The 11,576-nt window shown below is 35.4% G+C and overlaps 1 protein-coding gene across 1 annotated transcript; it reads right to left on the bottom strand.

The window, feature by feature from the left end:
* Positions 1–10,861: 10,861 nt before the first annotated feature.
* On the bottom strand, positions 10,862–11,326 carry LOC115889586. Its single transcript, XM_030909639.1, has one exon. The coding sequence runs from the start codon at positions 11,324–11,326 to the stop codon at positions 10,862–10,864; it is 465 nt and encodes a 154-aa protein (XP_030765499.1).
* Positions 11,327–11,576: the final 250 nt, after the last annotated feature.

Below are 11,576 nucleotides of genomic sequence, written 5' to 3'. Positions count from 1 at the left end.
TGCTTATTGTTCAAAGTCGCCGTTTGTCATTGGGGATTATTTGAAAACACCTGTTTTATCGTCACGTTGTCGGTGAAGCAATGGCGTCGATGTCGAACACGCCTAAACGCTTTTTTTCTGTGTCGCGCTAATGATATGTGTATTATGGCGGTGAAAGTAAATTCGTTTTGTTCGGCGAAGGAATATTTTTTAATCAGAGGTTTAAGTTAACTTTAACAGGTGTGTAGACCCAATTAAAATATTTAATTAAAAATCTAGCTCTATCAAATTTATAGAAGTTTTTACAATTACTTTTTAAAATGATTCATACGATATTTTTATTTAGGGCCATAAATGTGCAAATATTTTTTAAAAATAAAGAGATGTGGCAGGTAGTTGGACGACGAACTAGTTGCAGAAGGTGTTATTTTTGAAGTCTCATGCAAGTGAATTCTCATGCAGAATGACTGGGAAAAAGTAGCTCACAATAGAAAGCAATGGAGAAGAATTGTAAACTTAGTTAACAGCGATAACCAAAAAGTAAAGAGGCAACAAAGCAAAGATTTTTGAATGTCCGGAGTGCGGTAGACAGATAACATCACGTATCGGTCTTTTCAGTCACAGAAAAGCTTATGAAAGGAAACGCCTTGCGTGACCATCTTCTGATGCGTGTCAAATACTCATCAGTGAGTAATGGCAGTAGTATGTACATTTTTGAAGTGAAACTTCTTTGCGCGCGCTGGGGGTAAAAATTCAACGCCGTGACACGACACACAAGACGACACGCGATACGACAATCGACAGATAAAGGTGCGTATTCATTATCCGAATGAACGAACGAACGAATGTTCGCTAGTGATATGGACGGGGACCGTACGATAGAACCGCACGAGAAGACCAGACGCATGTGCAGGCGAACGCCTTTGATGTACCGACTCGAAACGGATGGTCGAGTGAACGAACGAACGAACGGCCGCATGCGTTCGGTCCCCGTCTAAATATACCGCACTTTCATTCGTTCGTTCGTTCATTCGTTCGTTCGTTCGTATAATGAATACGCACCTTAAAGTGGTACGGACAACCGACGCGACGGCTTGGTTTGGTTTGGTCCGGTCCGAAAAATTCGTCCGATTTAAATGAAATTTGGTATGTCGATAGATTGGACCAAGGCCAACTTGACCGTGTACGACACCTGTCCCTGTGACAGTTAGTTGTAACGTAAGAAACGTTGATGCCGTCCGATCGCGACCAAATTTGGTAGGTAGGTATGCTATGGTAGGTAGGCTATGTGAGAGACGGTGCACACGGTCCCACCCTGCAAAGTTGGATACGATCTTTCATTTACATCTTCATCAGGGTGGGACTAAGAATTTGATACTGAAGAAAATTGTGGGCCGATTTCAGCATAATTGGGGACGGGCTACAGGATGACGACCTCGACGTTTCGAACCGATGCCTCTAAATGGACGAAATCATCAGAATTTTTCTTAATTATGGGTCGATTGGAACCAAACTCGGCACGTGGATAGAGGTACTCGAATGGAGTCCTCAGACGGACAGTCGATTATATTAATACAAAATTTGTGAAAGTGAATCAGATTATTTATTAATTTTTAATTTATTACTTTTTCAATATTTCAAACTACACTTTTTCAAACAAGTTCTTCAAATCCTTCAATTTAATAGTCTGCACATAGTGCACACACAATTTTTTTTATTTATATTTTCATTTACCAAAATATACATTTCAACTAACTATTTCTTTTAGTCAGGTAGTTATTGTAAAAATGTTAGAGTGCTACACAATTTAATTGAATAAATTATAGTTATTTTTATTTAAGAAAATTGTTAGTGATTTTTCTACTTGCCACCTACAACCACCTGCATCTCTTGAAATAATAAATAAGGTATTTTATAAAGTTGGTATAGGTATTCTTTTGGGGATATTTCATTGAGTTGTTAAATATAACTATTTTTTGTTATATAAAAGCTTTAGTTTTTGTTTAAATAGTTAAAATTAATTTTAATTTCTCGCGAAATTTAGAATAGGGATGTTCCTACAGAATATTGTTTATCTTTAAATTATTATAGAAAATATATATATTATATATATATAATCTTATTGTTATAGAAAAAAAAAACAATTTTCTTAACCCAAGGAATTTCAGAGTTAGTCTAATTTGAATGCATATTTTATTAGTTAACTACAACTATTAAGAAAATCGCAAATACCATCTCCTATATTGTTTTGATATCATACTTTCTAATTATTATAAGCCAGGCATGATTGAATATTATTTCATTTACATAGTATTACGAGCTCGCTTCTAATAAATAATAACAAAATTAAGTCTTATCTTTAATAGCTATCGTGATCCTATTATGCTGTTATATTTTACAACCACTATTACGAGTATTTATTATATAACCACGTCCTTGCCTTAAACAGTTTGGTTTATTTTTATACGGTTACTGTAGCAACATGAACATTTAAATGTAAATTTGCATTGTCTTAATGGATAGTACCACGTAAGAAGAATATAGATATATTCATTGAACATTACTGGTTCAATCAGGGGATTGATTTCATTGAGGTATAGAACAGTTGGATAATACCGACTCTAACCAATTTGATCATTAATTAAAAAGTTTGATATACAAAAACAAAATGCTCTAAGCTCTTTAAATGCCAGCCCGTACAGTCGGTTAATTTATTTAATTAAAAATGTTTATTTATCTAAGTAGAGGAACCATCGAATCTAATGGAAGTATAGTGTTTATTTTTTTTAATCGTGGAAAATCAACCTGAAATATTTTTTTTTCAAATTCTTTCCTTAAAAAATACTTTTTATCGATTTTTTACATAATGCGAAAGAAAAATAGTTGATTTTTGTATAAAATTACATTATTCAAAATACACTCTAAACTCAATCTATTTTTATTGATATTCCACAGATAATTTTTCAACAAAAAACAGATCTTTCCGACAACGTTAAAATAGATATTTCTAGAAGAATTGACATTCTTGACAATGCATTTTGGGAAGATGATATTACCGCCTAGGAATTATTTAAACCTATTGCTAGAGGAATAACGATTTTAGAAGAGGATTCGCCAATAACTAAGCTAAATAATATATCTGTTGTTTTACTAGTACCTATTGATAGATATAAAACAAACAGTCACTGCTAACCTTTTAACTTTATTAAAACTATACAGGTTGTTTCTTAATGACATACTAATAATTAAAGAGGCGATTCCTGGACCTATTCTAGGAAAAAAGCTTTATATGAATGTGTGTCCTAAACGTTTTAACTTTTGAGATAGAGGGTGGTAAATTTTTCTAAAAACATTTTTTTTTTCAACTCCGACGTTATTATAAATATCTTTATGAAACTTGGTAGACATTTTCTATACATCAGAATGCCTATTTTGATGTACTAACCATTTTATTTATTTCAACCAGTGACGTCCATACGGGTTTTCCTCATTGAACATTTTTGAACAAAAAAATGGTACACCACATTCATTTCTAAACAATTTTCATATCCTGATTTTTTCGTCGGACGCGTAGTTTTTGCTTAAAAAAATAAAAGTCATTTTACTTCAAGGTCAAATCGCTAAAAATCTGATGCGGTGGCTGCTGTGTGGAAATCGTTTCTACATCAGGTCGGGGAAGTTAGCAACTCATTGAAAGCAGGAATTATAAAATACGATCCTGCTTGGGCTGCTACAATTCTGCTTTATCCTGCTTCAAATCCCAACCCAGCCACACCTACCAATTTTGAGCTATGGTTACTTTTATTTTGGTTGCTAATTTCCCAGTTGTTGCTAATTTCCCAGTTGTCTCCACATGAGAAGCAGGATCGCCAAAACTTGTTCCTGCTTGCTATACCCCTGTTGCATCCTGCTCTAAATTTCATCCCAGCAACACTTGCTGTTTTTAAGATACATCAAGTTTAAGTCTGATTGGTGACGTCACACATAGCATCACAATAAAAGCAGGATGGCTGAAACAAGTTCCTGCTTTGGCTGCTATAATCCTGCCTTATCCTGCTTCCGACCCCATACCAGCCACTCTTGTCGTTTAGAACGAATCGATTTCTGGTAATCAGTCGCACATTAAGATTAGGAATTACTTAACGTACCCGCCTTAACGTACCCGCGAACCATAACCTCAAATTTTGTGTCAATGTGTGATTTGTGTTATTTTGTGTTTTTTTAAAGAAACGTAAGTATTTTTTACGGTCAATCTATCGTTAAACTTTTGTTTTTTATGTTTCGTTCCGTGCCCTAGCGGACAAGTCAGCAACAAGCTTTTATATCATATAAATTGTGTAATGAGATTATAAGTTGATAGTAAAAGTGTTACAGAAAATTGTTTTCTTCTTTTTAGAGCATTTAAATAAAAGCTTCTTTTTAAAAATGTTTTTAAAAGCTTTTATTTAATTTGCTATGTATATATGTATGTGGCTCGCGTATGTATTTCCCGCGGCTTTTGGATTGTAATTGATTTGTTTTTGTCTTTGTCTAACACATTTGAATTGGCGGTATCGATTGTTTTCGATAAACAGTAAAATTGTCACGTGATGGTCATCTTTCGTTTTCATGGTCATTTATAGTTTTTTTAGTTTTTTGGTTAATAAAAATTTCATTTTTCATAGATATTTGTTTAATGTTTTTTCCGACGTATTCTGACGTAATTTACTAGCAGTCTCGTTGTGAAAGGAATCATTAGAAGCATTTTATATTTGATCTTTTACAGGTTACATGATTGGAAAACTCCAATTCCCCAATTCCCGATTTCCACTAATCAAAACGAAATTTGCTGTATTTCAAAAGAGTGGCTGGTGTAGGGTTTGAAGCAGGATGAGGCAGGATTATAGCAGCAAAAGCAGAAACTTGTCAAAGGCCATCCTGCTTTTATTGTGTTGCTATGTGTGACGTCACCAATCAGACTTAAACTTGCTGTATCTTAAAAACAGCAAGTGTTGCTGGGATGAAATTTAGAGTAGGATGCAACAGCGGTATAGCAGCGCAACCAGGAACCAGTTTTGGCGATCCTGCTTCTCATGTATTGCCAACTGGGAAGTTAGCAACCAAAATAAAAGTACCTATAGCTCAAAATTGGTAAGTGTGGCGGGGTTGGTATTTGAAGCAGGATCAAGAAGGATTGCAGCAGCCCAAGCAGGATCGTATTTTATAATTCCTGCTTTCAATGAGTTGCTAACTTCTCCGATCTTTCTGCATCGGCCAAATGGAAATTAAGAGATACAACAAAAAAATACAGTTTTAGACATAGAAGACGTGTCTGAAATTTCATAAAGATAATTATAATAAACTCAGAGGTATTATGAAAATTTTTTTTTAGAAAATTTTACCCCCCTGTATCTCAAAAGTTACCATGTTTAGAACATGGAACATATGAAGTTTTTTTTTAAATAGGCCCAAGAATCACCCTCCTTAAATATTAGCATGTCATTAAAGAACACCCTGTATAGCAGTACTTAATAATAGAATTCTATAGCGCAACACTATAAGCGTTTTAATTCTTTGTTGCTAAGATATTCATAAATCAACATATTTTGTAGATCTATAATAGTGCCCCCCTTTCTTGAGTTATAACTCATCATAGAGACTCAAGGCTTTGACAATATCTGAGACGGTTTTACAGAGCCTTCTTCATTTCTGATATCAGTCGTACCAAAGTTTATGGCACGAATGGTTATCGTCTCGGCGCAATCTCTCGGCGCATAAGGTGATGAGACGTTCTGGTGTTCCGGTGTCTTAGACCGTTGGAGGATTCCCATTCCGGGTTATGGATGTAGTCTTCCAGGTTCCTGAGTTCCGCTTAAAGTTGGTTTCCAGTTAGAAAGCAGAACGGTTCTGGTCCAGTTAGTAGAGTGTTCGCTCTTATTCTAGCTAGATCGTTTGCTTTTTTATTACCTTCTACCCCTCGGTGGGCTTGCATTTAGAGTATTAGGACTATTATTTTCTTTGCCTAATTTGCCTTCTTTGACCAACTTCGAGTTTGATGGTTACTGTGATCGCTCTTAAGGCTGCTTGACTATCGGATTGTTATATCGGAGAGGTTTAAAGATATATTAATTAATGGTAAAATTATAAATTTCCGAACACAGCTTTTTCAGTAATTTAAATTACTTCTGCTATAAACTCTTGACAACAAACATATCACGATTCTACAAATTATTGTCTTCATTATCATGGGCATAATAAGTAATTTTGAATAAAAAAACTCATTTACTGATATAGTATAATACTATTTTAACGTTTTAACTTACAATTTGTTCTATCGAACCTCTTTTCTTCAAAAATAAGGCAGTTTGGTCAAGTTTTAGTGTTAAATTGCCGCCGTAAAATTAAATGAATGGAAAAGATCCACTTTTGGAACTGAGGAAACTTGAAATGGCCGTCGAATTTTAAATTTACTTGGCGGATACTACAGTTTTATTTGCTCGGACCTTTTTGGTTTGCTGATTATTTTACGTCGAGTTTTGAGATTATCGAGCTTTTAAGCAAATTGCTTTTTACCAACGAGTTTGCTATAACAATTTTAGCAGAACACGACGAAAAACGAATTAAGTTCATTAAAAATTAAATGTTTTTCCCTAAGTTTTAGAAAGAACGGATTAAGATTAAAATATATATAATTTCACAAACCCCGACGTATTTTTTTCTATGTTAGTACTTACAACTTATCAAAGTTCATTAACTCGTTTCTAAATAAAAGAATAGATAAATCTGTATTATCTTCAGATTAACGATATCTCTTCAGGTGATTACCCTGATATTATTTAGTTGAACATGTTTATTAATGATAATTTATGTTCTTTTGTGTGATATAAGATATAAGTGAACCAGAATAAATTACAAGGTGTAATTAAGGAAATGTTTTAAAGTATATTCATCTATATCTTTTTAATTATATTATTCATTAAGGGTAAAAAATGAGTATGTAGTATAGGTAAGATATTTATAAATAATAAAAGGAGTAACATATTTATTTTGGTGTTTTATTTTCTAAAATCATCAAGTTTTAACAAATTATACTTATAATAGAAAGTTGTAGATTCGAACAGAAGTCTTCCGTCAATTAGACCGGACTAACAAAGAATTAGATGGATATTAGAAAATAGATGGAGAATAACATAACCATCTAAGATTCGTCCTAATTGCCAATAGTCCTGAATAACTAGAAGCACAAATTAACGAACTAAATACAGCCAGCAGTAGAGTAGGTCTCAAAATAATTTTAGCTAAAACTTGTACAATGTACAACGAACTGGTGGACAGAAAAGATATTCTAATAAATACCACAACACTGGAAATAGTAGAAGAATATATGTATTTATTTGGGAGAACTAATACATAGCTAATGATCCCTAAGATCAGAAATCAACAGAAGAGCTAGCATGGAATACATATAATATGGAAGAAACTCAATCAACGACATTCAATTCTAGAATGCCACTTTATCTAAGGAAGGAAGCATTCGATCAATTCTACTACCAGTCATTCCCGTCGTAGGAAGCAAAAAAACACAAAGAACAAAGAAAAAACTATTTAAAATATCTAAATACAACTATTCACGAACACCTTAGTTTTTTTAAACAGACATGTCTATAAATACGTCTAAAGGCGGACTTCAAAGGCGGATTTTGACGACTCGTGTACTTGGCAAGTATACTATCTTTAAGTAAACCCTTCACACGACATGCAAGTATATACCAATAACAACAAATGTTTGTCAAGTACACGAGTAGTGAGAGTCCGCCTTGACGACTCGTTACTTACGCCAATATTTGCGTGCTTTTTTTTTTTTTTTTTGATTTTGAGGGGATGGTAAAAAACCTTTTATAGGCGAGTGTTGTTCTCATCACCATCTCGAGAGAGACGATCATAGAGACGAACTCCAAGCAGTGTGGGAGTCGAATTGTTACCCACTAAAAAAGTCCACCTCCGAGGAGTCAGCTCCTCCTCTGCCCTTACCCGGAATCACCGCCGCCGCATGGCATTACTTCGGGTTCGTACGTGATCTTGGGGTTTATATCTTATCTATGTTATTTTTTATCTATATTCTATTCTATTTTTTTTTAGGATACTTCCACATTTCTTGCCTTTTCGTCTTTTCCTTTCTCTATTATTATTTCTTTCATAAATGCCCCTACCTTTCCCCATATTTCGCTAGTTTTGGTCATTTTCATAATCAAGGTGTCCGAAGTTAACATTCCTACATCCGACAATAAGGCAGACCTTCCGTTTTCCCATCTCGGACAACAGAACAACATGTGCTCGGCATCGTCGATTTCGTCGCAGGACATGCAGTTGCCATTTGATATTTTCTTTATTCTGTGCAAGAAGTTCATGAAGACTCCATGCCCGGAAAGAAACTGCGTAATGTAATAGTCCACGTCTCCGTGTTTCCTACTTGTCCAGTCCTCCACGTTGTGTATTAACTTTCTAGTCCACCTTCCCTTGTCGGATGTATCCCACTCCTCTTGCCATTTTTGATAGGTACCTCGTCGTTGATGGTTTTTCACCTCATCGTTAATCTCTGCTTTGACATATAACTCTCGCTTTTCCTCAGCTGCTAAATGCAGCGGGACCAGCCCAGCTATAACCAACACGGCATCTGTTGATATCGTACGATACGCTGAACAGATCCTTAGAGCCATTTTTCTCTGTGTGGAAAGCAATATATTTTTCGTCCGTTGGAATTTTAGTGCCTCGACACATACAGGAGCGCCGTATAGAATTATATTTTGTATTGTTACCGCAAGAACTTTTCTTTTTTTGGAGGACGGTCCTTTTAGGTTCGGAAGTAGTCCACATAGCTTTGACAGTTCTGTTTGCTTTTCCGCAAGCATCTTTTACATGTTGACTGTAAGTTAGCCCTCTATCTAGTGTTATTCCGAGGTATTTTACTGTATTAGTTGGTTTAACGTACTTCTCACCGACTTTAAATTGTATACCACCTATCTTTGTCTTTCAGTTTAGAAGAATAGCAGTTGTTTTCTCTGGCGCAACTTCCAACTGGTTTTGATTCATCCACAAGTATATATAGTGTAAAGCCTCTTCGGTTTTGCGTATCATTCCTTCGGAGGTTTCAGCTGTGGTTAATACAGCCAGATCATCTGCGTAGCAGATTACTTTGACTCCTTGAGGCACCCTTATTTCCATTACGTCATCGTAAAGGATGTTCCAAAGGGTGGGACCCAAAACCGATCCCTGGGGTACGCCTCCCCCAACCTCTTCTTGGTGGTCTTTATCCAAGTTTACAGTACGCTGTGTAAAATATGATATTATAATGTTTATAAGATATGAGATGATGTTTCTTCTTGCTAACTTTGACAATATTATAGGCCATGCTGCCATATTAAATGCATTTCTCACATCTACTAGTATCAGCGCATGCCATTTTTCGGGTTTGTCCTTGACGGTCTTTGTTACAAGATCAACTGCACTTATTGTTGTGACTTTTTTTATGAATCCAAACTGGTTAGGGTTAAACCCACCTTTATTTTGTATTTCTTCCATTAATCTATTCTTTATTAAATTTTCATATACTTTGGCGGTTGCGTTAATCAGGTAGATTGGACGGTATTTAGTTTCTTCTACCTTCATTTTTTTGGGCTTGTCTATGAGAGTTAATTTGGAACTTTTCCAAATATCGGGAAAATCGTTATCATTTAAAAGTTTATTAAACACCTCCAAAAAGTATTGCGAGTTATTTCGGATGATAAATTTTACAACTTCTGGTGGTATTCCGTCGGGGCCTGGGACTTTTCCGCTTTTTAATTTCTCGAAAGCAACTGAGAGTTCGTTTAATGTAAATCTTTGGTAACCATTTTTTTGGTCTTGTTTATACATATTCAGATTTATACCTTTAGGAGGCATAAAGAGATCTCGAAAAATGGCCATCTTCTCTTCAATTTGTAAGGTCGTCTTTCGGTTACGTTCGTTTTCCTTCGTTTTTTTCTCTTTGAAACTTTTGCCTTTTCTTCCTAACTGCCAATATTTCATTATGTATGTCCTCTGACCACCAGTATGGCATGCTGTAATCATCGTTGCATCTAATTATTCTTGTAGTGCTTTCTTTGAATGCTTTCTGAACCAGTAGTATACAACTTTCGACGGTTGCGTCGCTACGTCCGCTGACTAAACGTTTCTTGAAAATCTTATCCATTTTTGCTAGATCTGGAGCTCCCTTTTTGTACGTTCTTTTCTCTTTATATTTAGATTTTGGTATTTTTATAAGTATGAATTGGTGCTCTAGGAGAGATTTTTCGTCAAGTATCTTTCAAGTTGGTGTTAACATCATGGTTGTGTCGCAGCACATTGTTAAATCTATGTAGGACGATCCCGTTGACCTCACTAGCGTAGGCAAAAGACCATCGTTTAGTATATTTAGTTTCAGTGAATATACCCAGTCCAGTAGCTCTTTTCCTCTTTGTTCTGTTTTGTTTCCGCCCCAATATATGTACTTAGCATTAAAATCTCCTGTTACAATGACTTTTTTTCTATCCTTTCTGCAATATCTGTTTGTAAGGTGTGAAGACAAGTTTCAAAGAAAACCTGGGTACTATTAGGGCTTATATAAACGCTATATAGTGCAAAATTGTCTATTTCTACACATACAAAACATTCCCCGGTATGATATTTTCTGACAGGTATGCTCTTACTGTGATTTACTATAGCGGCAGAGTAGCTTCGTTTGCATAGGTATACTGACTTTTTCCACACCATGAGATGTTTGGTTCGCTTATAGCGAGAAAATCACATTTTTCTTCTGCTACCACCACTGCCAAGTCATGTATCTGCTTACTTCTACTAGTATTAATTTGGAGAATTGTGATGTCCATTATTGCAAATTGGTTGGATTTGTCCTGTTTTTATTTCTGTAATATGACAATGCCCTACGAAACTTGCGGCATTTGCCAGTTCCAGCTCTATGTCTATTGTCTTCGCACATAGGACATTTCTCGTTATTCGGACATTCTTTTACTGTGTGACCTTCTTCACTACATTTATAGCATAATTTTCTCCTATCTGGTCCATTACAGTGCTCTTCGGTATGGTCGTGTGCCCAGCAACGCTTACACTTTTTGATATCGGCTTTCCTCTCTAAACTACATCGTACTATACCTATTCTTAATGTTGGGACTTGCAGTAATGAATCAGCAGTTGCCTTGTCAGTTATAATAGTGGCAGCTTGAGTGTTATTTGCGTTAGGTCGCAAATTGCTTAGCTGAAAAGTATTCTGCAGGGTTCCAACCTTTTCTGTTATTGCTTGGATTATTTCTTCTCTGCTTGTTGTTTCTTCCATACCACATAGATGTATGGAGACTTCTCCTTTTGGTTTGGTTGTTCCGGTAACTTTCGTTCCTATCTCTGCTGATAGGTTTTTAATTTCCTCGTTTAAAATTGCGATTCCCTTTTCGTCCTTGTCAGTCGTTATTAGCACTTGTCCATTTCGAGTCGTTCTGATCCCTTGTATTATTTTGCTTGTCTCTGTGTTTAATAGTTTGATTTTTATTGTCTTTATTAGTTCACTACGGTCAGTGCCCTTTTGATCT

The sequence above is a fragment of the Sitophilus oryzae genome, unplaced genomic scaffold (assembly GCF_002938485.1).
Source record: "Sitophilus oryzae breed Bouriz unplaced genomic scaffold, Soryzae_2.0 scaffold_815_pilon_pilon, whole genome shotgun sequence".
Taxonomy (NCBI): Eukaryota; Metazoa; Arthropoda; class Insecta; order Coleoptera; family Curculionidae; genus Sitophilus; species Sitophilus oryzae.
Note: the sequence above shows the minus strand (reverse complement) of the source record. Positions and strands in the feature narration are given on the sequence as shown.